The sequence below is a fragment of the Rhincodon typus genome, chromosome 5 (genome assembly GCF_021869965.1).
Source record: "Rhincodon typus isolate 14 chromosome 5, sRhiTyp1.1, whole genome shotgun sequence".
Lineage (NCBI taxonomy): Eukaryota > Metazoa > Chordata > Chondrichthyes > Orectolobiformes > Rhincodontidae > Rhincodon > Rhincodon typus.
Genome location: NC_063336.1, coordinates 30,996,847 through 31,023,815, shown reverse-complemented (window position 1 = coordinate 31,023,815; position 26,969 = coordinate 30,996,847). Strand labels below are relative to the sequence as shown.

General features: G+C 39.3%; 1 protein-coding gene across 1 annotated transcript in view; it reads left to right on the top strand.

The window, feature by feature from the left end:
• Positions 1-26,969, top strand: part of LOC109928206 (pleckstrin homology domain interacting protein) — a 183,896-nt gene that overhangs the window by 130,212 nt on the left and 26,715 nt on the right. Inside the window, exons 22-30 of the mRNA XM_048596719.1 lie at positions 4,412-4,555; positions 8,873-8,952; positions 11,751-11,985; positions 12,170-12,289; positions 15,750-15,857; positions 18,272-18,396; positions 19,585-19,667; positions 20,431-20,542; positions 25,057-25,118. Of these exons, the coding sequence (XP_048452676.1) occupies positions 4,412-4,555; positions 8,873-8,952; positions 11,751-11,985; positions 12,170-12,289; positions 15,750-15,857; positions 18,272-18,396; positions 19,585-19,667; positions 20,431-20,542; positions 25,057-25,118 (1,069 nt within the window). The remainder of the gene's footprint in view (positions 1-4,411; positions 4,556-8,872; positions 8,953-11,750; positions 11,986-12,169; positions 12,290-15,749; positions 15,858-18,271; positions 18,397-19,584; positions 19,668-20,430; positions 20,543-25,056; positions 25,119-26,969) is intronic.

Genomic DNA, 26,969 nt, shown 5'->3' with positions numbered 1-26,969 from the left:
ACTTTTTTTTTGTACTCTGTGTCGCAGTGTATAATGTGCAGGATACTGTAAGCTTTATTAACTGCTTTCTCAACTAATCCTGTACCCCTCAATGATACATGCACATATATAACCTGGTCCCTCTGCTCTGGCATTGCCTTTAAAGTTTTATGCTTTACTTTAGAATGCATCACCTCATTCTTTTAAGAAAATGAGTTCCACCACATTTTTCTGCATTGTTTCATCTGCCACTTGATTGTCCATTTCACCAACATCTCTTTGTCCTTTTGAAGCTCTACACTGTCTTCCTCACAGTTCACAATACTTCCAAGTTTTGTTTTGGCTGCAAATTTTGAATTTGTATGTTGTACACTAGAGTCTAGGATCTTTAATTGATATCAGCGAGAACAGGGCTCCTAATCCTGAGTCCTGGAGAACTCCATGTACTATCCTTTGGTGATTCTACACAGGTACTAACTAGATAAATAAATAAAACAGCTAAATAACTAAATTAAGTGAGCCTGATCAATTTTTGAAATAGTAGTTTGAGATCTTTTCAAACTGTAACTTTGCAAACAGTAACATCACCAGCTCTGCATTAGATTTCTGATTTTGATTACCAATGTCATAAGCAAGCATCTTGTAGGTGAGTGATTGAACACATGTAAAATCATTAGCCATTCCTGAATTGCCTTGGTCTGTCCCACATTCCAACATATTCTCTTATTATACTTAAATTAAAGCCTGTGACTTCTTTTAAAAGTATGGGTCCAATTTTTACACAGAGCCACTTGGAGCCACAAGCAGAATACTGGCAATACATGGCTAGATATATTTTGCATGAAACCATTTGGCCAGGGAACAGAGGTGTTAAGCAGATGGCTGTGTTGACTGTGTATCTATGGTATGAGGTTCTGTAAACCTCATTTTTAAAATTTCTACCAGTGCTTTTTTTTGGAAAAGGCAAAATTGGTGTGGGTGGGTTGCAGGAGCAACAGCTGACCCTCCGTCTGACCTGTTCTGAAAGCCACTTACCCTTATCTTTACTCCTGAGTAGTACATGTTTCAGGCATGTTACTTCCTCTTTTTGGAAAATGTATTTTTATGTACATAGAACATAGAACATTACAGCGCAGTACAGGCCCTTCGGCCCTCGATGTTGCGCCGACCTGTGAAACCAATCTGAAGCCCATCTAACCTAAACTATTCCATTATCATCCATATGTTTATCCAATGACCATTTAAATGCCCTTAAAGTGGGCGAGTCTACTATTTTTGCAGGCAGGGCATTCCACGCCCTTACTACTCTCTGAGTAAAGAACCTACCTCTGACATCTGTCCTATATCTATCACCCCTCAATTTAAAGCTATGTCCCCTCGTGCTAGCCATCACCATCCGAGGAAAAAGGCTCCCACTGTCCACCGTATCTAATCCTCTGATGATCTTGTATGTCTCTATCAAGTCACCTCTTAACCTTCTTCTCTCTAACGAAAACAGCCTCAAAACCCTCAGCCTTTCCTCATAAGACCTTCCCTCCATACCAGGCAACATCCTGGTAAATCTCCTCTGCACCCTTTCCAATGCTTCCACATCCTTCCTATAATGCGGTGACCAGAACTGTACGCAATACTCCAAGTGCGGCCACACCAGAGTTTTGTACAGCTGCAACATGACCTCATTGGCTCCGAAACTCAATCCCTCTACCAATAAAACTTAACATACTGTACGCCTTCTTAACAACGCTATCAACCTGGGTGGCAACTTTCAGTGATCTATGCACATGGACACCGAGATCTTTCTGCTCATCCACACTACCAAGAATCTTACCATTAGCCCAGTACTCTGTATTCCTGTTACTCCTTCCGAAGTGAATCACCTCACACTTTTCCGCATTAAACTCCATTTGCCACCTCTCAGCCCAGCTCTGCAGCTTATCTATGTCCCTCTGTAACCTGCAACATCCTTCCGCACTATCCACAACTCCACCGACTTTGGTGTCATCCGCAAATTTACTAACCCATCCTTCTACGCCCTCATCCAGGTCATTTATAAAAATGACAAACAGCAGTGGCCCCAAAACAGATCCTTGAGGTACACCACTAGTAACTGAACTCCAGGATGAACATTTCCCATCAACCACCACCCTCTGTCTTCTTCCAGCTAGCCAATTTCTGATCCAAACCGCTAAATCACCCTCAATCCCATGCCTCCGTATTTTCTGCAATAGCCTACCATGGGGAACCTTATCAAACGCTTTACTGAAATCCAAATACACCACATCAACCGCTTTACCCTCATCCACCTGTTTGGTCACCTTCTCGAAGAACTCAATAAGGTTTGTGAGGCACGACCTACCCTTCACAAAACCGTGTTGACTATCCCTAATCAAATTATTCCTTTCTAGATGATTATAAATCCTATCTCTTATAATCCTTTCCAACACTTTACCCACAACTGAAGTAAGGCTCACTGGTCTATAATTACCAGGGTTGTCTCTACTCCCCTTCTTGAACAAGGGGACAACATTTGCTAGTCTCCAGTCTTCTGGCACTATTCCTGAAGGCAATGACGACATAAAGATCAAAGCCAAAGGCTCTGCAATCTCCTCTCTAGCTTCCCAGAGAATCCTAGGATAAATCCCATCCGGCCCAGGGGACTTATCTATTTTCACACCTTCCAGAATTGCTAACACCTCCTCCTTATGAACCTCAATCCCGTCTAGTCTAATAGACTGTATCTCAGTATTCTCCTCGAAATTATCAACCATATTAGAAACTAAATATATTTCAACTTGAAACAATCTTGTCTAGTTGGAAGGAGAAATGATAGTATTAAGTTAAACTGCAGCAATGCATCACCATAAGATGAAGGAATTAGGCCATTCTGCCCATTGAGTCTATTCCACCATTCGATTATGGCTGACGTGATTCTTAACCTCATTCTACCGCCTTCTCCCCGTAACTCTTGATCCCCTTACTAACCATTCTGTCTATCATAAATACACTCAACGACTCGGCCTCCACAGCCTTCTATGGCAATGATTTTCACAGATTAACCACCCTCTGGCTGAAGAAATTTCTGCTCATCCCCTTTTAAAGAGTTGCCCCTTCACTCTGAGACTGTGCCCTTGGATTCTCGTCTTTCCTACTGGTGGAAACGTCTTCTCGCCATCCATTCTATTCAGGCCTCTTGGTGTTCTGAAACAAAGACATAAATTGCTTGAAGAACTCGGCAGGACTGGCAGCATCTGTGGAGAGAAATCAGAGTTAATGTTTTGGGTCCAGTGGCCGTTCATCAGAGCTAGTTTTAGCTGGGAAAAGATTGGTATATATACTGAAGGTGGGGAAGAGGGAAGGAGTAAATATAGGTGGAGAGAGAGAGCGAATTTCCATCTTTTCCACTCTTCTCACTATCCAAGGCCCCAAACACCTTCCAGGTGAAGCAGTGATTTATCTTGCACTTCGTTCAATCTAGTCTACTGTATCTGCTGCTCACAATGTAGTACGCTGTACATTGGGGAGTCAGAATGCAGACTAAGTTAATGCTTTGCAGAACACCTGCATTCTGTCTGCAAAAATGACACTGAGCTTCCTGTTGCCTGCACCTTCAATACACCTTCGTTTTCCTCAGCCAACACCTCTGTCTCCGGCTTGCTGTGGTGCTCCCCTAAAGCTCAGTGCAAGCTGGAAGAACAGCACCTCATTCTCCACCTGGGAACTGTACAGCCTTCTGGACTCAATATCAAATTCAGCAATTTTAGGACTTGAGCACCTTCTCCCATGTCCTTAACCCAACCCCCACACACCATGCCTTGTCATCACATGGGCTGTCACCACACCAACCCATTGTCAATCACTAACAATCCCTATTAGCAGCTATTCATTCTCCCAGGCTGACATTTGACCATTCGTTTGTCTGTACAACTGTTTTTCTCTCTCTCCTTCTCCACCAATTGTTTAATCCTCCCCCCTCTTCGCACTCCATATTCAGCATGTGTATATTATACATATCCAACCTTTTCCTAGCCAAAATCAGTTCTGAAGAAGGGTCACTGGACCTGACAGATACATTCTGCTTTCTCTCCACAGATACTGCCAGACTTGCTGAGTTTTTTCCAGCAATTTCTGCTTTTGTTTCTGATTTCCAGCATCTGCAGTTTCTTGTTTCATTTCCTCTCCATATTCTATAACTTCAGTGATATACATCCCATCCTTCTGAACTCCATCGAGTGCAGACCCAGGGTCCTCAACCACGGCTGATATCACACTGCTTTTACTGTATAATAATCTAAACTTAAAAAACTTCATTTTTCAATAGTAATTGAATAACTAGTAGGAAAAATCAATTTTTTTTTACATGTTTTGTTTTTTAGAAGTGTCTTAGGATTGATTCTGTTCTAATATTATATTCTGGCCATGTTTTGCTTCCTAGGTGCATTCCTATGAGCGTTTGCAAGAAAGTGGAGAAGGGAAGAAACAGAGCCGTCAGAATATACACAATTATTGCACACGATCAGCAATGGATGATGGCAGTAGAAGTTTACCACAGAACGTTGATTACAACAGCTCTTCAGAGGTGAGCTTGTCAAGGAACAAAAAGTATCTCCCTTTATGATTGGGTTTGGACTGGATAATTTAATCAATCTCCATCTCTTGGTAATATGGTTTACTGCAAGTGAAATGTTATTTACAGATGTTTGTTATCTAAAAATGTAAACGTGTATGTGCAGACATAGATATGTATACAAATATCATTTGCATCTCAAAGCACTTTGCATAATGAAGTGCATTGATTGCTTAGGTATTTTCTTTGTGCACCCTCCACGATGAATTTTGGGCACTTGATGCTGAATACTTCATTCAGTTCTCTTTGTCTCTGTCCCAGTTGCACAGACTCTTTCATCCATCTCCACTACTCCCCCTCTCTCTGGCCTCCTCCTCTGGGCTTTTGCCCACACTTGATCTTTTCATTGAAAACTGCCAATGTGATATCGGATGCCTTACTTTCTCTGCTTTCCTCACCAACTCTATTCTGTCAACCTAGGAACTTGATGCACTGTGTTCTCTCATATCCAACTCTGACTTGGTTATCAGTCCTGCTGGTAAGGGTGATGTTACTGTCATCTGGTATGCTGATCCTTACCTTGCAGGCGCTGAGCATTAAACGTGACACACATCCTCCTATCTCCCCCTTGGTCATAATCCCACCGCTTAGCATCAAGCTGTTATTTCAAGGAATGTCATTGATCTCATCTCCTCTGGAGACCTCCCTTCCACAGTTTCCCACCCCATAGTGCCGCAGCCATGCACAGCCTGCTTCTACCTCCTTCCCAATACCCACAAATGGACAGTCCTGGCAAACCCATTATTTCAGCCTGTTTGTGCTCCTCTAAACTTATTTCTTACTATCCTGGCTCTGTTTTTCACCCCTTGTTCAGTCTCTTCCCACAAGCATTCATGATTCTTCTGATGCTTCCACAAATTCCAATTTTCTGGCTGTAGCAGCTTCCTCTTCGCCATGGAATTGCAATCCTCTACACATCCATTTCACATCTAAATAGTCTGAAGGCTCTCTGCTTCTTGAAAAGAGCTCTGAATAGTCTCCATCCTCAACTACCCTCCTTTGCCTGGATGAGTTTGTCCTCACTTTGAACAACTTTTCCCTTAAGTCCTCTCGCTTTCTCTAAATCAAAGGTATGCCTATGGGTATTTGTGTGGATCCCTGTTACGCCTGTCTCTTTGTGGGGTATATGGAATATTCCTTTTCCAGTCCTTCTTGGGGCCACAACTCCCAAATCTTTCTTCGATTCATTGATGATGTCATTGCTGCTGCTTCCTACTCACATCTAGCACCGGAAAATTCATCAGTTTTGCTTCTAATTTCCTTCTCTCACCTTCATCTCTGAGTCTTCCCTCCCCTTCCTTTGCTTCTCTGTTTCCATTTCTAGGGATAGGACACCCACCAATATCCATTGCGAATCCATCAACTCTCACAGTTACTTCGACCACACCCCCTCCCATCCTGCTTCCGTTCTCCCAGTTTCTCTGACTCTATCATAGCTGCCTCCAACATGACCTCCTTTTCCTTAAGCGAGCATCCCCTTCATGCCTTCTGCTGTGGTGAACATCCTGACTGACATATTTCCTGCCCTTCTGCTCTCACCCTTTTCCCTCCTTTCCAGGACAATGATAGAGTTTCCCTTGTCCTCACTTTCCATCCCACTAGTTTATTCAAAGGATTATCCTCCTCCATTCCTGCCACCTGTTGCAGGATGCCACTATCAAACACGCCTTCCCCTCCCCTCCACTGTCAACATTCTGCAGGGACAGTATCTTCCATGACACCCTGGTCTACTGCTCCATCATTCCTAATGCTTCATCATTTCCCTGTGACACTTTCCCATGCAATGTCAGAAGGTATAACATAGAAACTTAGCAAATCAGAGCAGGTGTAAGCCATTCAGACCTTCAACCCTGCTCCTCCATCCAGTACGGTCATGGCTAATCATCCAATTCAGTGCCCTGTTCCTACTTTGTCTCTGTTACCTTTGATCCCTTTAGTCCTAAAAATATCATCTAACTCGTTGAAAACATTAAATGTTTTGGCCTCAATCACTTTCCGTGATAGAGAATTCCATAGGCTTACCACTCTCTTTGTGAAGAAATTTCTCCTTATCTCTGTCCTAAATGGCCTACCCTGTATCCTTAGACTGTGGCCCTTGGTTCTAGGCTCACCCGGTCATCGGGATTATCTCTCCTGTGTTTACCCTGACTAGTCTTGTCAGAATCTATGAGATTCCCCCACAACATTGTGCTAAACTCCAGTGATTATTGTCCTAACCAATCCAGCCTGTCTTCATACATCAGTCTTACCATCCAGGGAATCAGTCTGGTAAATCTTTGTTGCATTCTCTCCGTAGATATAATGTTCTTCCTCAGATGAGGAGCTTTGTACTTTGTTCAATCTAGCCTACTGTACTCATTGCTCACAATGCGGTGTCCTTCACATTGGTGAGATGAAACTCACACTGGGTAACTGTTTTGCGGAACACCTCCACACTTGTCTGTAAGAACTACCCCTCCCTTCCAGTTGCTTGCCATCTCAATAAGCCACCTTGTTCTCATGTTAAAATTTCATTCCTGGGCCTGCTGCAATGTTGCAATTAAGAATGACACAAGCTTGAGGACCAAAGACCCCATTTTCTGCTTAGGCATTTTACAGTTTCCAAAATGTGACCACAACTTCAGAACCCAACCTCATGAAGTTCGTCCTCCATTCCACTTGCATTCAATGTCCACCCAACGCTGTACCCCCCAAAAAAAACGGGCTTGTGTTGCATATGTCTTCTTCATTTTGCTCTTGACCAAGAAGACCATTTTCACCCTTGCAGACATTTATTTTACATCTCTCTTTCACCCGAATTAGCAACCCCTTTGTGCTTTGCACTGGGTCTCTGCTGCACACCATCCATTCCCCCTTGCTTCACCTTTTCCTCTGTTAAATGCATAAAAACCACCATTTACAAATCCCTTTCAGCTCTGAAGAAGAGTTATTAAGCGTTAATTCTGTCTCTCTCTCTTTCCACAGATACTGCCAGACCTGCTGAGTTTCTCCAGCATTTTCTATGTTTGTTTCAGATTTCCATCTTTTGTAGTACTTTGCTTTTATTCTGTTCTCTTTGAATCTTCTCGATAACTTCCTCGTATTACATTTGCTGTACACTCAGATATATTCCTCCCTGTTGTGATTATTGAACTGACTTGTGCCAGCTTTTGAGATGTAACCATAATCAGTACTTTGTAAATATAAAGTTTGATTTTATGTTGTCAGAAGCTAAATTTTTGTGTTGGGAGCCTTATCTGTTATATCTGTTGCTACACTATATTTGTTTTCAGCGAGGCATCTTAGTGATGTTTTTTCGATTGAGCTGAATTCATTTGCAAAAGAAAAGTTCTTTGGAACTATTGGAGTAAAAAGTTGTTAGGTTTTACCCCTGTTATTTGGACATAAGTCATAGAATCATAGAGTTGTACAGCATGGAAACAAACCCTTTGGTCTAACTCATCCATGGGACCAGGTATACTAAATTAATCTAGTCCCTTTCGCCAGCATTTGGCCTGTATAACTTTGAAATACTTTGCATTATGAAGTATGACCAAATCTTTGTATGTTCGGGCCTTTGCTAACATTTATTGGGATCATTTTGAATTATGCCCCTCACTTTCACTTTCTGTTCAAATTGGTAAACTGTCTTTAGAGGCATGTCAGGCACTGGCACCTCTCACAATTGGTAAAGTTGAGATAAGTTCCTAGGGACATAACAGCACACGCCTTCTGAAAAATCCAATGGGAAGGAACAGGAGGAACATCTTTGCAAAGTAAAAATTGAATTGTATTGATAATTTATTAGATAAAGACTTGTGGCTTTTGTGTAATTTTGAACTTTTGAAAAAAATGGTTTTAAAGCTTGTACTGGGGGTTACCAACCTCTGTTTTTGAGTATATTATTTTGGCTCCCTCCCGCATCCTAGAACTGCGATGTGTTCTACTGCATGTGAGAGGGGAGAGAAGACACAGAGAGGAGAGGTAAGTGCCTCCTCTTGCTGTTATAACTAGGACATTTTGAAAGAAACATTTATGTTTTGACTTTATTTGTGTATGGGCACTCACAAGAGTCCCATCACACAGCAATTTCTGAACTTCTAATTGGTGTGACCATCTATGACTTCAGATGCCAACACTTTTTAAATTTCATCATTAATAAATTGCATCTGACACATCTTTGTATTTCTAAAATGCATGTCGTTACTGGCAGCACCAGGAATACATATTGTGTGAAATGCCTTTAATTATAGAAATGCATGTCTTTAGCAAATTTGATTTTTACTTCAGGAGGCTGAAGTCTGTGCTGTCAATGGTGTGACGTCAGAAGAGGATGGGGATGCCTGGCACAATGAAAGCAGCAGCTCTAGGCAAGTCATGTTTTAAATGATTTTCTTTTTTAAGTTCTTAACATTATTCAATGATTAAAAATATGTTTACTGCTGTTTTCCGCTTGTTGTGATGCAGAGTTCCAGAATCAAAACCTATACCAAATTGTGAAGAATTTGTGTGTTTAACAAATTTATGTTCAAATATGAAAAGTAAGCAAGCTTACCAGAAGGGTGGGAAGAGGTGGGTGAGTGGGGACTAGTTTGCTCTGAAACACACAGAACAGTTTCAACCTGTGTCTTCGTCACTGTTACAAAACAGGTGTTATGCTAGAGAGCCATCCTGAAACAAAGCTTAATAGATACTCAACTTCAGCTGCCAGGGAATACAGCACAGATAATACGCAGTAATCACTGAGAACGTAAAGACTTCTGCCCTTGTGCTTTTCACTTTGTTCATTTCATTGTTTTTCATATTGCTTCTCTCCCCTTGATGTTACCTTGGTTGGCTATAACTTGTAGTTTTCCACATTATTGTTGGCCACAGAATAAATGGGAGGTGGGTGAGCTTGTTTGGCTAGATGCCTGGAGAATGATGGCAACAGCAGAGGTTCAACCTTGGTACTGTCTGTTTAATTGCCTCACCTGCTCTTGATGTGGAGTGGTGTCTCTCAAATTATGTTATACAGTATATAACCAGTTAGCTTTTTCTAGTGGAAAGAGATGCTTATGGCCCTTTGTGGGCTACAGTATGTTACCAGTACTAGATAAGAGACTCTCATCATTGCTTCCAGATTGCAGGACTCTAATTAATTGGTTACAGTATTGTAGTTTGTGACCAGCTCAATTAATGGCTATAAGGCTATAAATGTTGCTTCTAAGGGATTTTGCTCGGCCATTAGGTGTGAATTTCAGGTATGGATGTTGTCGTATAAGCTGTGGAACAAAAATATCTTTGTTTTCTTAAATGCAAACACTTTGTAAGCAATATGCATATAATGATGTAGTTCCTGGAAGATTAGGATAATGACATTAGGAGTATTCATATTTCAAGTTATAAACAATGTTTACATGAAACTGGTTATCCATGTTATTGGAAAGGTAAGGAATTTATTTAGTGCCTTTATATGACATAAGGTTGTCCAGGAATATTTTACTTTGGTCATCTGACTTTCTACTGACAGTGCTTCCTGACTGTCCCATTCCCCAAACCTCCACCTACTCTCCTGTTGGCCACATCCCTTTTCCAAACTGTTGCGCAAGCGATGGTCTGGAAGATGAATGGCAAGAGGCAGGAAGCGACCTACATACTGACAACATTATTGAGTTTCAGAGTGGACTATAACGTTAAACAGTCAATATGGTATGTCCTCACTTTAAGTTACTTCATTTTAATTTTGATTTAACCTTGTATTTTTAATGGGCCCAGTATTTGCATTTAGTCTCATGGATTTGCAGTCTTAATGTTGTTTCACATCCTGTATTGATAATCCCAATTGGTACCATTTTGGAGCAGTGTCGAGCTGGAAGAGGTGGGAGATGCTGATCAGAAGATTCAGCAGTGACTGAGAGGGTTAGGAAATGGAAGAGGCTGCTCCAAAATGGTACCAATTGGGATTTATCAAGACATGACATGAAACAACACTCAGTCTGTGAATCTATAAAGCTAAATGCAAATACTAGACCTATTAAAAACACAAGGTTAAATCAAAACAATCTAAAATGAAATACTTAAAATGAGGATGTACTGCATTGGCTGTTTAATGTTATAGCTAAAAGTTGTACAGCCCATAGTGCACCTGCACCTGTCCAACTTTCCAAATTAGCTATCTTTGAAATGTGAATGATGACAAGATTACATTTTGCCAGAAACTTTGTTGGTAAATACCCTAATCTAAATTACTGTGATAACAGAAAATTTGGGCTGCTGCATTTGCTTTTCTGGAGGAAGCTGTATAAATTATTAACAAAGTAGTCTGGAGGAGATGTCTATTGAGTAACGTGCGAAATGAAAAACAGAAAATGCTGGAAGAATGTAGCTCATCATTCAACATGGACAGTGTTGCAGAACAGAGAGATCCAGGGGTGCAGGTGCATAATTCTGTGAAGCTTGCGTCCCATATAGACAGGGTGGTTAAAAAGGCATTTGGCACACTTGCCTTCATTGCTCAGACCTTTGAGTATAAGAGTTGAGAAATCATGTTGAGATTGTACAGGACATTGGTGAGGCCTCTTCTGGTATACTGTGTCCTGTTCTGGTTGCCCAGTTATAGGAAGGATGTTATTAAGCTGGAGAGGTTTCAGAAAAGATTTACCAGGATGTTGCTTGGTATGGAAGGTTTGAGTTATAAAGAAAGGCTGGATAGTCTGGGATTTTTTTACTGGAGCATAGGAGATTGAGAGCAACCTGAAAGAAGTTTATAAAATAAGGAGAGGTACAGATAGAGTTAATGGTAGTTGTCTTTTCCCTCGGATGGGGAATTTCAAGACAAGGGGTTTTTTTTAGGGAGAGAAGAGAGAGATTTAATAAAGACACAAGGGGCAACATTTTTACGCAGAGAGTGATTTGCGTGTGGAATGAATTTCCTGACGAAGTGGTGGATGTGGGTATAATTATAGCATTTAAAAGACATTGGAATAAGTACATGAATGGAAACGGTTTGGAGGGATATGGGCCAGGAGCAGGCAGGTGGGATTAGCTTAGTTTGGGATTATGTTTGGCGTGAATTGGTTGGACCGAAGGGTCTGTTTCTATGCTGTATTACTCTGTGTGAAGACAGAACCAGAGTTAATGTTTCAGATCAATGGCCTTTTCATTTATTGTAGTTTTCTGTTTCTAGTGACTATTCAAGTGACTATTCTGACTGGACTGCTGATGCTGGTATTAACCTCCAGCCACCAAAAAAATCTTCACGGCAACAAGCAAAGAAAGCTGTTAGTAGTTCAGAAGACGAAGGAGAAAAAGAGAAAGGGAAAGAAAAAGAAATAAAGAAGGAAAGGAAGAAACATAAAGAAGACAAAGATGGTACTGCAACTCCAAAGATAAGAAGGAAGCCGAGGGAGAAAAGAATAAAGGTGATGGTTTACGTGGAAAGTTTTTTTTAGTCCCTCAGTAGAAAAAAGTAGAAATGGTGAGGAATCAGCTCATGAAAGAATGTCAGGTCAAAGGTTACTTATGATTACTGGTGCAGTACAGAGGTCATTTGTAAATGATTGCACTAAACCAGTTTAATAGATAGAAAATGTTGTCATTTTCCAGAGACCACCAGCTGGAGTCATACCGAAGCAAGGAGAGACTCTGGAAGAGTGGCTTCCACCAGTGTGGATTACTGACACTATGCCTAGGCGTTGTCCTTTTGTACCACAAATGGGTGATGAGGTATTACAATTTTCTATTTCTACTGTCATGATAACGCCCTACTCTTTATTCAACATGGGATATATTTGTCCTAGTTTGTTTGGTTTATCTCACTGCCATAGAGATGGAAGATTTGTTCAGTTCTATCAATCCTCTTCATCTTTGCAGTTTCTAATGTTCATTTGTTGTGCTTAGTTCTGAGAAATTAATGTTTGGTGGTTGATCATACTCAAAATGCAAATGCCGTTTTGACGTTGTAATATCAGAAAATATTGTACCTTCTTTTCTCTTTTTTACCATTCTCCTTCTGTAATCTCCCAAACTCAAGCCCCTATTGGGAATGGGCTGCAGACCTACTCTAGACCAACGATGGCTGATGGAATGTATACAACTTCTTTATGCCAAAATAAAATGTTAATGTTGATTTGATTAGAAAAATGCATTGTCAAATTAAGAAATCTCCACCATGTTTAAATATCATCAAATGGGACCGTGTTTCACAATGGTAATGGTGGATGAGTGTGTAAAAGAAAGTATGAAATAAACATTCTTAATGCACACAAAACCAAATGCTGGAATTACTCAATAGATCAGGCAACCTCAGACTGAGCTGACCTAAAATATTTTTCTTCAAAGATGGTGCCTGAATACTGAGTTTTTTTCAGCATATTTTCTCATTTCTATTTCAGTTTACCAACATCCTCAGTAGTTTGTTTTTGTATTGTTGTAGTCCTGCAAACAAATTTCTGTTTCCTTCCCTTTTATCTAGCATGGAAATCCATGCAGGGGATGGCTTGTGACAGAGTTTCTCCTGAACTTTATTGATTACATGGGACAAGCAATTTACGTTCCCTTTCCTTCCCTAAGACAGGTGTGCTGCTGTTGGCTAGCAGTGCAGAAAATCATGCTGAGAAAATTGCTACATTTAAATTCATCACCATTACAAGGCTTTTCACTGTCAATTCTGGGAGTGAATTGTGCACATATACACTTACTTATTGAGGAATACCATTATCTCAAAATATTGGTGTTTCTTGTAAAATGTTCAGTGCAACATGCAATCTATTCAAATTCCAAAACCACTTAAGCATACAATGTAATGCTTGTCCAATTAGATTTCATAATGAAATAATCATTTTTATTGTAGATGTTCATTGGGCTTTTAGGATTTCAGGTTGCACTCTGGACATAAAAAAGAAACTTCTGAAGGATAGGAAATAATAGTACTAGAGGAATTATGTCACAATGGAGAAGAGACTGAATGGATACGTCAGAATGTGACACACATGTAAATGACCTGGACTCAAAATTAATTCAAAATGCTAAAATATGGAGATGTATCAAGCTAAGAGAAGTGGTGAAATTGGAGGAGTCAGATTAGAAATTGAAGTTGGACCAGATATGGAAATTTTGACCAAAATGGCAGATGAAGCTTAATTTAGAAAAGAATAAAGAACTATAATAAGAATTTTTTAAAAAGTTGCAACTTACTTGGAATGATGCTGAAATCGCTGAAGGTGAGCCTGAAAGAGAGCTAAGGATCAGTAGCCAGTGAAAATATATTTAACCTAACATTAGCTCAAGTTGTTAATATGGCCATTTATGAATGGGGTCAAAAACTATAATTGATTGGGAAGTAGGTGTGTGCCCCAGAATGCATTTTACATTAACCACTGGATGTAATTATTCCAGGCTTAATTCTGTACAAATTATTCTGTTGCAAGATTGTTTTTTCTTCAAAAAGTCTTTTTCACGTGATCCTGTCTAAGTTTGCTTTAAACCCATCCATGTACCTGGTTTTAGAGAAATTCAGTTTGTGAATTGATTTGCTTTATTATTGTCACATGTACCAAGATACAATGAAAAATTTTGTTTTGGGTACTAACCAGACAAATCATACCTTACATAAGTACATCAGGGTATTAACAAAGTCCAGAATATAGTATTATAGCTACAGAGAAACTGCAGAGAAAGATCAAGTCTAATATATGAGAGGTCCGTTCACAAGTCTGATAACAGCGGGGAAGAAGCAGTTCTTGAATCTGTTGGTACATGTTTCTAAACTTTTGCATCTTCTCCCTGGTGGAGAGAGTATCACCAGGTTGGAGGAGTCTTTGATAATGTTGGCTCCTTTCCCAAGGCAGCGGAAGTATAGATGTAAGTCAATGGAAGGAAGGCTGGTTTTCGTGATGGGTGAACTGAGATGAGGAAGTATTTCTTCACTCAAAAGGGTAGTGAACTCGTGGAATGCTCTACCACAGAAGGCTGTGGAGGTCAAGTCACTGAATATATATAAGAAAGAGTTGGATAAATTTAAATTTCAAAGGTATCATGAAGTATGAAGAGGAAAAAAATATGGCATTGAGGGTAGAAGGTCAGCCATGATCATATTGAATAGCAGAGCAGGCTTGGAAGGTTGAATGGCCTATTCCTACTCCTAGTTCCTGTATTTCTTTAAGAAATGAAGGAGCTTGACAAAAGTTGACTGTTAATAGTGCAGACCACGAATGTCCTGAATTTGCTATTAACTTGGCAATATTGATCAGAAAGACCATAAGTATAAAACAAAACAAAGAACCGTGGATGCTGGAAATCTGATTACTCTGTTTCTCTCTCCCCAGATGCTACCAGATCTGCTGAATTTCTCCAACAATTTCTGTTTTTATTTCAGATTTCTAGCATGTATAGTTCTTTGTTTTATTTTATCCTTATGATCAATATTAGTAGTTAGTTTGTTAGTACCATGTTCAGGGCATTTGTGATCTGCACGATCTCCACAGATGCTACGAGACCTGGTGAGTTTCTCCGGCAATTTCTGGTTTTGAGCATAGGTATACATGGTGCAGAGAATGGAATTGCTGTGGTTGTTCTTTTGGGGTTGATGCACATTGCTTGGTTAGATTTTGTTTTTTGGTGCTGTATTTGATTTGGTGTTGCTTGATATGTTACTGCACGTCTTATCTGAGAAACTGTTCCATTCCTCAGTACTAGTACCTGTCTTCTTGAGGAACACATAACTTCACTCCCACCTTAAAAAAATACAATGGCAGGTCCTCACTGTGCTAACCTTTCTATTACATTGATTCCAATATTTAAATGATGTATTTCATGCTCATAATTGTCTGAATTATGCATGAGTGAATGTCCATAATTTGATTTATAATATATGTGCAATCTCTTATCATCCTTTCTATGCATTTGTGCTAAAGATAGCGTTGTTTTCCCATATCTAATTTCTGTATATGTAGGCTTTAGAATAGAGATAAATTCACATAATAATTGTGTTTGTAATATCGCATATCTCACCTGACAAATTGAGGCATTTTCATTGACCATGGTTGACTTGTTATTCATTAGCCCAGGAATTTTTCATTACTGTCTGCACTAAATCATTATTTTGTAAGAAAATGTTATCCATTCATACTTGTGTTCTGTTTTGGGAATAGCAAGCTAGCTACTTTTTTTTGTGTTTGAATTCTAGGTTTACTATTTTCGACAGGGTCATGAAGCCTATGTTGAAATGGCTAAGAAGTTAAAACTTTTTCGTATAAATCCTAAAAAGCAGGCATGGCATAAGATGGATTTACGGGTAAAGTATCATTGGAAGTTTGTCTAAGAAAGTTGCATTATAATTTTATTCTAGTCAACAGGTAACATTCATTTTATGAGAATCTTGAAGACTGGGGAAAAAATGTCTCCTGTTGGTAATTGGGAGTTGGCTGAATATACTCAGTGATGATTGCATCAGGATCCCATCAAGGCTGTGCTCTAACTGTTGCTGTTAGGTCGAGCAGAATGGCTGATTCTTCCGGTATCCCATGTACCCCACAATGATTGGAGATACGTAGCCTTCCCACAAACTGTCAGTTTAAAAGTGACTTATTTTGTTGTATCTACAATCCATTCCTTTCTACCAGCTATTTTTGTTTTATGAATAAACTATTGGAACAAGGAATAAGGTTCAGGAAAGTTCACTTTCCAATATCAATATTTGTGAGAAAGTCAAACTGGTGGCTCGTGTGACACAGAAGTAACCGAAAGCTAGTATTGAGCAGAATCTCGAATTTTTTCCAGAATAGGAAATTCATTGTACCAAAACCTCTCTCTGTCTCTCTCTCTCTTTCATCAGCCTTTGGGGGATTGGACTAATGCTTCATCAGTTATGTTATTTGAAAACAATATAGAGAATGGCCTGGCACAGCCTGTTCTGAGTATTTTCTAACAAATTATACTTATGCTTATTTCTGCAGATATTGTGCTGCTGATGAGTCCAACTTCTGAGCTCTCCACACTTGCCCTCTCCCACAGCAGGGTGTGGGGATTGGAGAATGTGTGTGCCATGTTGAGCAAACAGACACTTTCCCTCTTTGGATTGCTTATTTGATATGATTTGGAGACTTCTCAAATTGGGAATGGGTCTTTGTCCAACCAGACTCCAGGCAGAAAAAAAGAAAATTGCACTGTTAAGCATTTTCGTTTTACTTGAAAGCTCTTAGAAGATGCAGTAAATGATTGACAGAAATGCGCCACTGATGTGAGGTTCCCAACTGATGATAATACTGGACCAATCACATTCCCAGGATGAGATCCCTGGCTTGTTAGACCATAAGTTTATTTTTCCTTTATGTTTGCCATGGTAGTCAATCACATTCTCACAAAAGGCTGCCAATTTACTTTTAACAAAAGAACATGAAAGTTTACTGCACAAAGCAAAAGCATTCATATTACACTATTCAAGGACTATTTGAAAAGGTGTCACTACAAAAATCAGAAAGGAAGATTCAACCCACTTAAGATGGAGTTGAGGAGAAATTCTTCTTTGAGAGAGTGATGAATCCGTTGTCAGGGTTGGGCCATAAAGTATATCCAGGGCTGAGATGGGCAGATTTTTAATCAGGGAATTAAGACGTATGAGGTAATGGGAGGAAAGTGAAGCTGAAGATTGTCAGATCAGCCATGAATTCATTGAGTGTTAGAGTAGACTCGATGGGACAAATGGCCTATTTTTGCTTCTGCTTCTACTCCTATGGCTGATGGTCTAAACTTTTTACCACAACAACAGGCTTAGAGATACTCAAATCTTAGTTGAAGGGTCCTTGTTCAGTTGGCAGAACTGTCATCAGTTTCCTTCTTGGCAGCCTTTTTGTTCATTCACTGAGTGCAGATCTCTTGAATTAATGTGTGTTCCTGACACCCTTAAAAAGCTGCTTACTGAGCTCACTTAATGCTTAGCAGGCATTCCTTACCCTACAAGGCTCTTGAAGGCATCCATTTAGCTTCCACTCCAACTCATCTACAGCCTTCTGTTACTGGCTTTCTCCTAAGTAACTCAAAGGTTTTATTCCCTAGTACTGACTCATTGCCTAAAAGGCATATAAAAAATTATTTAGGTGAGCACGTGAAATGCCATTGCATGCAAGACTACTGGCCAAGTGCTGGAAAACATTATTGGAATAGATAGCTGTTTGATGACTTTCCCAGACTCAATGGGCCAAAGGCCTTCTTTCCCTGCAGTAAATACTTTAGGACACTGACTTCTTGAACTGCTGATAACAGTGCTTCTGCTGTTAAGGATCTTCTCTCTTTGATGGAACCAGTTTTTGTCTGAATTAACTTGTTTCTGGACCCCACTTCCCATCCCTCTCTGAGTTGTAAAATGCATGGTAAACCAACCTTAGTAATTATCTTGGGGTGGTGGAGTACCATGCTTGTCATTTACCCAGTAATCAAATAATTTCCTGGAAATGCTGTCTTTAGCTTGCTAATCAAAATGACATAAGAAAAGATCAGACCATCATAAAACTGAGAACTAAACTCCATTTTGCTCAACTTTAAAACCTAAGTTTCCAAATAATAACATATTTAGAGCCTTTGTCACATTGGGTTGCTCTTGAAATGATTTTGTACAAAGGTCTAAATAGTTTACTTTTCTGTAACACTTGGGGAAAGATTTTAATAAAAGTTTGTAAGTTCAACATTAAACGTATTTTGTACTTCTGGCAGGAGCAAGAGCTGGTGAAAATCGTTGGGATCAAATACGAAGTGGGACCCCCATCTCTGTGCTGTCTCAAACTGGCTTTCATCGATACAGACACAGGCAAACTGACAGGAGGTTCATTCTCTATGAAGTAAGAGCAGTCTTTTACGGAAAGTAATAATTAAATCTTGATAAATTGGATTGACCTGCCTGTAGGATGAATGTGTGATTTCACTACCAGGAGTCTACTGCTGGGGACCCATAGGGATGGTCCTTATGAGCAGATAAATACTGAGGAAGGGAGGGTAGAGAGGCCAGTTTGATGATGATCGCAAGGTGAACATTATTAGGTGAGCTGGAGGGCAACTTGAGGTGGGAGACCCAAGGTATATCTTTGTGTCAGCAAGACCATACCTAGTCTGAAAAGAAACAGAAAGTAAATATTTTACTGACATTTCTGGACTCTTTCTGAGCCAGTTCCTGCTCAGTGTTGGTGTACACTTGATATACACTTGATATACAATTGATATAATTGTGCATGACTGCTGCAAACAGCAATTAACATCATGCCAGGGTCGCAATTGTATCTTAGGTGCATGACATTTATGTTAACTAGACCCTTGCTTGTATTCAAAGGGTACTGTGGATTTGGCAAATATTCAAAAGTTAAATCACAATGAATAGAAATACATCAAGAAGGCAGTCCAACCTACTTGTCCCATTCTGGCCAGGTAATCAGGGTTAAAATCGGACGGTATGAATATACTTATTGTCAAGTGGACAAATTTTCCAGAAATTCCATGTCCTGTCTTGATGGTGGGAGACAGGTGGCAAGATTTAAATTTTAAAAAGTGGCCTCTTCTTTTATTAATTAGCTTAGAACAAATTTTAAATTGTTATTTTAACATTTTTACAAATGGACCACACAATGGAGTAGAATTGACTTTATGAAGTCAATGAAAATAGAACTGAGAAATGTGAAAAGGGGCTTTCAATCCACTGTCACACTTTGAACATGATTGTAAAAATTTACGATGTGTTTCAGCATGCCTTGGTGCTGCACATAGTTCGCTGTACCCAGATGTCATCAGTCATTACTCAGTTATGAATAGCCAAGGTTAGATTATTTCTGCTGCTGAAATCTCTCTAATTTCCAAATGGTTCATTATATATAGCTATTGAGCAAAATGTTTAAAATTCTACAATATTATTCTGTTAATCATTTTTTGTTTTCACACTGAGTTGGCATGCCATCTTTGAAACAGACTTAGTGTTCACTGTACAGTGTGTAAAGAATATAAGTTGTTATTTTAAGTATTTGTTTTTATCCTGATTGTAGGTACCATGATATGCCAGATGTTATTGATTTTCTAGTGCTACGACAGCAGTTTGATGAGACAAAATCTCGACAGTGGAAGATTGGTACGTACGTAAAGGCGAATCAAATGAATGTTATTCCTTTTTGACATTAGTTCAAAATGACATTCGTTACAAATTCCAATGCTCATTATACTGCAGTGACGATGCTAGTAAGATTAGATGTTATCTCTGGTTAATGGACAAAGCTTGCAGCTATCTTGTAGAATTGTGATTGACTTTTGTAATTTGAAGAAATAAACTTTACAACTAAAATGTACGTACCATGTATCAGTTTTACAAAACAAAGCCAGGAGTGTCAGTAATTGGATCAGTTGCAAACTGAGGCCCTTAAGTGCTCATTAATTGATCACTTAAGGGTCTGGATTGGAGATGATACAAGAAGGTTAACCATAGACTTATCACCCAGTGTTTAATTGCTGAGATGGCAAAAAAGGAATGAACACCTCTCTGGGCCATTTCATCCAATTATTTGCTCTCCTTGCCACCTCCAATGAAGGGAAATGTCCACCCTTGAACTTTTAATAAAATGTTTGCTGAGGGACTCCTACAATTTGATATAAAATTATCCAAGTTTATGTAGGACATTATAGAATTAATAACAGCACTCAAATCTTGTAAAATTATTCTATTGTATGATAAATAAAGGTTCTGATGGGGGATTACAGAAATATTCTTTACTTGGCACATTAGCTTATTAAACTGTAGTCTATTTAAAATTGCATTGTATTTATTTTAGTTTGGTTGACATGGAGACACTTTAATTCCAGTATGAACATCAGTGTTGTTTTGACCTACCGTACTTTAGGAGATCGATTTCGGTCAGTGATTGATGATGCATGGTGGTTTGGGACCATTGAGAGCCAGGAGCCCCTACAACCAGAATATCCTGATAGTCTATTCCAGTGCTACAATGTCTGGTAAGGTAATCTCTGACAGCATGTATATTAAGAGTAACTTAACTGACTTAAATAGTGTAGTCACAAAGTTACATAAATGTGAGAGAGGTTATTTGACCCATCTACTTCTGTTCCTTCCCTCAGAGCTTAACCTCCCTACCAGACCTAACTATCTCCTGAATAATTCCAAAGCTTTTTCCTCCACCAACATACCCAGATTACATTCCAAGAATTGATTACCACTGATTTCCAAGCTGGTGGCACACAGCATACATTTAGGTTGGGACTAAAGCACAAAGAGGAAAATTTAACATTTTCCATGTGTAGTACAATTTGGGTGTGAAAAGCTTAGTTATCTACTTTGAAGTTGAACTAACTATTCATTTCAGATGAACACTAAGTAACTGAAGATTCCCACCATCTGCGTTTATCAGAATGATAACTGCAAAAGAAATAGACAAATACAAAGGTGCAATTACACTGATGATCAGTGCGCTGGTTTGCCAGTAACCTGCTCCACAGAGCTATCTTCCCAGAAGCAGTAAAAGGACATTGGGCTCTACCTCCATCCATGGACGATGGGAGATAATTAAGATATTAACAAATCAACTATCAACTAAGGCCAATGTTCAGTTTCAGCTGGCCTGCATCTCCTACTGATGATAGCACCAGGAAAGGTGTCATAGTAGTAGAGCTGAGGTACAATTCTGCAGGCCTTTCTAGCTGGTCACACCTCTGCTGGCCAGAAACTGCCCTCTGGAGGAGTTTTCCCATTGATGATGTTGACCTGGGCATTTAAAATGGAGACATTTTAAAAGTGCTGAGAGTGCACCTCAGAATGGATGTGGCCTCTCTCTCACATCTGAAATGGCAGGCAACAGCTCCTTCTGAGTTGGTGGGCTTTCTATTAGCTAGCTAGCTAGCTTTGAGAGTCTGCTTAAAGCCTAAATACAAACCATGCAAAGAAATGCATGTGGCTGATACACTGAGTTTAGCCCATTTGAGAGAAAACAATGAGAACAAGTTGGAAAATAATATGATCACATGTCAACTTCCTGTCTCAGAAGAGAAATTGGAAAAGTTCAAGACAACAACATAAGAGGATGAAGAGTTGCATGTAGTAAAGGAAGAGGTGCTTAAGGGATGGCTGGAATCTAGAAGAAAAGTTTCAAAGAAGATCCAGTTGGACATTTAGAGCAGTTCTGACCTATTCAGTGGGATTACTTTTGCAAGAACTAGTCATTCCACTGAAAAGGAAATGCTTGATAAAATTTATGAGGCTCACCTAAGAACCAAGTGCAAAGAACAAGCAAGGGATGGCGAAACAGATTGAAGATTTTGCATCAAGGTGTTCAGTATGCAACTCTTCCAAGAACAACAAAGCACAAAATCCTCTCATTTGTCATCAGGTGCCTGAATGAGTTGTGCCAAAAGTTGGAGTTGATCTGTTTCATTACAACAGTGGAGAGTATCTTCTGTGCCTGGATTTTTTTAATAATATCCTGAAATCTCCAAACTGAGAGAAACTACAAGCAAGCAAGTCATTATAGCAATGAAGTCCAACTTTGTAAGGTATGGGATTCTTGTTGAAGACAACATAGCACAACATTTGCCAGCTCAGGAGTTCTGAAACTTTGCAAGCAGCTGGGAAATTCAAGCATTCAACATCAAATCCAGGGTTTCCACAGTCAAATGGTCAAGTTTGACAGAGCCATTCAGACTATAAAGAACCTGCTGAAAAAGTACAGGAAGGCCCTGCTTGAGTACTGAAACACACCTTTGAATGTTGTTGCACTGTCACCTGCTCTGTTACAAAACTGCCAACTTCTGAAAAGTTGTTGAAGCTTGCACTCTACTGAATTATCCAGGAAATGATTAAGAGGAGAGAAATGAAGTACAGGCAATATTTAGCAAAAAACAGACCAGAAATTTGTCTGTCATTGTCAGAAAGAGAGAGAGTGAGAATCATATAAGTCAAAAAATGGCATCCTGCAGTTATACTAAGAAGACATGACACGCCAAGGTCATACATGATACAAACACCAGATGTTAAACCATTCAGAATAAACTGGAAACATCTTCTGAAGACTAACTGAATATCCTTTCCAAAGCCATATTCACTGTTCAATGAGGATTTGACAATACCCAAGGAGAGAGAACAGGAACAGGTTGTAGCAGGAAATGAAACAAGACCAAGAGAAACTTGTGAAGGACAAGTCAGAACTTCAAGGTATGGAGGGCCAGTCAGGGCTCCTAAGTGGTATGAAGGCTGAAAGGTTTCTTAAGCTAAAGAAAAATCAGAGAATTTAAAAAAAATACTTTTTATTGCCACACACTGTCCTGATTTGGCAGTACATCACTGCTCCTTTGCTGTTACTTGGTCAAAATCCTGGAACTCCCTCCCTAACAGCTTTATGGATGTACATACAGCATATAGACTACAGTGGTTCAAGAACGCAGCTCACAACCACCTTCTCAAGGGCAACTTGGGATTGGCAATAAATTCTGGCCCACCCAGCAATGCCCACGTCCCACGTGTAAATAAAATAAAGATAGAATGTAGTACTTGGAATCAGATATAGGTGGTGCCATGATATTACTGTGCTGGGGGTGTAATGTAACTATCCCTGCATGAGGACAAGCAATAAGAAGGGTTGCCTAAACAACCAATCCTCAGCATGTACATGTTAGAGAACATGTTTAGAGAAAATCACTGATGAGTGACAGCTGTCTACACATGCCTGGACCCCACCCCCATTTGACTCTGCCACAGACCAAAACCCTAAACACTGCCTCTGGATTCCAGTGGTTAAATTTATGAAGAGATCTCTCTCCGTACTGTCACCCTGGAGTTTCCAAGTTTAAGGGGTGATTTGACTGAAGTTTTCAAGATATTAGAAGGATTTCAGGAATGTGAGAACTTTAATTTCCAGTGTTTGAGGAGTCTTGAACAAGGGTGAGCAGTCCAAAAGTTAGAACCAGACGTCTCGGGATGACATTAGTAAACACTTGTACATACTACGGGTGTTGAAAGTTTGGAATTCACTTCTCAAATGGGAAAGTTTAAAAAGCTAAATTGTTAAGTTTTGTTAAGCAAACGTATTGATGGCAAAGATGAGTATACAGAGTTAGGTCACATATTAACCATATATGCAAAATGCCTGGTTGCTTTTATTAAAGTGATGATTATAGAAACAGCTATACGTAACTTGCAACAATATCTTAGATTTTATTTTTTTTTTGTAACTAATAATGCAATATATTTGGAGAAAAGATTGGGATACCATTGCCCAGTTTATTTTTGTATGATTGTTAGCACCCTTTGATTATGAAATTGAAATGTTATTGTCATATTCGAAGATTGACTAAGGAAGTGAAAGTGAATTGGTAAAAATAGCTTGTGAAACAGAAATTGGTGTATGACATGTTCTGAATATCTGATTGCATAATGTGTTGGCAGTGAATACAACAGGGCAGTTTACCACTTAAACCCTGATCATTCTGGTCATGAAGTTACTTTTTTTAATGCCTTATGTTAATTGTGTGTCAAGGGATGAACTTGTGACAAATCTTCTTTGCTAGTGTGTGCAGTGATTGATACTGAAGACACTGTTGCCTTCAGGTTTTTCTGTGAATAATGCAAATGCAGTGTTTGAAAACTTACTGGCCAGAATTAAGTTCATGGGCGAATACATTTGCTGTCACCTTTAAGACCATTAAAAAAATGGTCAACAAGTTAACAAGGGAAGATTTTTATCCATTTTACTTATTTTGTAGGTGCATAGAGTAATCTGTATGAATTATTTTCAAATATATTTCATAATGTCGTCTGAGTATGTGCAAGTGGATCTTGAGGCAAAATTTAAATAGGAGAACAGAAGATGCATATTGTGGGAGATTACTATCATAGTTAAGCTGAATTGCTTTTATGGACATGGTTGCTGTTGGCTTTTGCTGTAAATCACCACCATGACTGTTTCATTTCTGCTCCTTAGCAACCTGGTTAACTGAGGAGATCATATATCAGCCCCATCCCCCACCAGAAGTGCCTTTGCTTTAGCTGTGCATGTGCAAACTAAATTTGGCAGTTAAATTTTTATCATGTGTATTTATAAGGTTTGAACATTAAGTGATCCATTAGTTGTCAGAATGTTATTTGAATGTTTATTTGCTGTTTTAATGTCCAGTGTGATAGAAAATAAGGTGCCTAATGTATCTATTTTCTACTGTATATTAAATCTGGCAAGCCTTACTCCAAGACACATCAATATTCCTCATGCAAAAATCAATTTTATAATACCCAAATTGCTGGGGAGGGCATTCATGAGTATACAGAATTAAGTCGCACATCAAACATAATGTCACTGAATGGCAGAACAGGCTCGAGGAGCTAACTGGCCTACTCCTTTTCCTACAGTCCTATATTTCTAGAGATTACAATGAAGTTTACAGTTTAAGCTCAACCTATTTCAGAATTTGATTTGTAACTATTAGTACAGTCTTTAGAAGCTTATATTTTGCCTTTCTACTTCTAGCTGGGATAACGGAGATACTGAAAAGATGAGCCCTTGGGATATGGAAGTGATACCACCTGATGGTATGTACAGAGAAAATGCAGCATTCACCCAGAATATTTTTGCTTTAACTACAACTTACAGTTTGTCAAATCTTTGGTACGTCCATAATAGAGAACACTGATAAATTGAATTGGTGTTGAGATGCTACTGGAAGAATCATTCATGATTGAATTGTGTGTGATCATCTGCATTCCTGTGCTTTTTTTCTCTTTCATGAGTTGCTGTTTTTGCATCTGGGCAACGATTTTGTTTTTAGAGTTCCAAAATGTATAAGCAATGGCCAGGTATTTTATACAAAATGAAGCCTAGATGGAACCGCTGTCTATCTCCATACTTTGTACAATGTTTTGTGTAGGTTGTTATGTTTATTGGGTTTTTATATTGATTATTCATTCATGGCATATGAGTGTAGCTAGCTGACCAGCATTTATTGTCCATACTGAATTACCCTTGAGAAGGTGGTGGTGGGCTGCCTGTTTGAACTGCTGCAGTCCACCTGTTATTGATTGACTGACAATGCCCTTAGGGAGGGAATTCCAGGATTTTGACCCAGTGACAGTGAAGGAACAGCAATATATTTCCAAGTCAGGGTGGTGAGTGGCTTGGACGGGAAGTTGCAGGGCATGGTGTTTTCATTTCTCTACAGTGCATCTTGTAGATAGGACACACTGCTGCTACTGAGCATCGGTGGTGGAGGGACTGGATGCTTGTTGATGTGGTGCCAATCAAGCGGGCTGCTTTGTCCTGGATGGTGTCGTGCTTCTTGAGTGTTGTTGGAGGTACATCCATCCAGAAAAGTGGCGAGTATTCCATCACACTTTTCACTTGCGCCTTGTAGATAATGGAAAGGCTTTGGGGAGTCAGGAGGTGAGTTACTTGCCATAGTTTTTGATTGAACATTTCAGCTTCTGAAAATTCTGAGTTTGGATTTGATAACTTTTGCACAGAGCTGAGCAAGATTTGTAAGTTTCTCAAGCCTTGGTAGTTTCTATTCGATTCTTCTCCAAAATTATTTAATATTACACAAGAAGGTCAAATAATTATTCTGTGTAAGGCTTCATCGATATATCCTAGCCCAAGAATGAAGTCTTAAATCATAGCCATTGCATTGCAAAATAAATGTTATGTGTAGCAGTGCACATGACAAGTTGGACTATATGGTCTTTCTCAGTTATCCAATGTCTTCATGTTGCTGTTTCTTTCCCTGTCTTCTGTTACTTCTCCCTTTTTCTTTATTACTTTTCTTTTTAAATTTATTATGTTTTCATCCCTGATATCTTCCTCAATGCTGTCTGCATTTTCTTTATGCTTTTTGTTTGGAAAAGGCATTGATAACTGCTGTCTGTATTTTGGGTTGGTGTTGTGGGTAAAACCTGGCTGCCTGACTCCTTTCACCATTCTCTACCTCCTGTAGTGCTGTAACCATTTAGTCCCATTGTGTCTCCTTACTGTTTTGCCTTCCTGCTGTGCTAATCCACAGTTTAATAAAACCATAAAAAGTGCAAACAAAAGGACCTTTTCTAGAGGAACAGAACTGAAATACAGACAAATTCTGGTGAAAATAGTCTATGTGCAGTTCTGGTGTCCATATTATAAAAAAAACGATGTAGGAGCATTGGCAAAAAAAATTAAAAGGATAATGCAAGAAATAGGGGGGTATAGTTATCATGAAACTCTGAGTAGGTTAGGGCTGTTTTATTTAGAATATGGAAAATTGAGGGGTGACCTTATTAAACATTCAAAACTTGGAAGGAGTTTCATTTCACTCCTGTGTGTCCAGCTACTCGTAGCTAGTTGTTTTTTTTTAAGAAGAGAGAGAAGCTTGTCATAAACTTTATCTGAATTGGGTTTGGCTAGCTTTAACCTTTCAT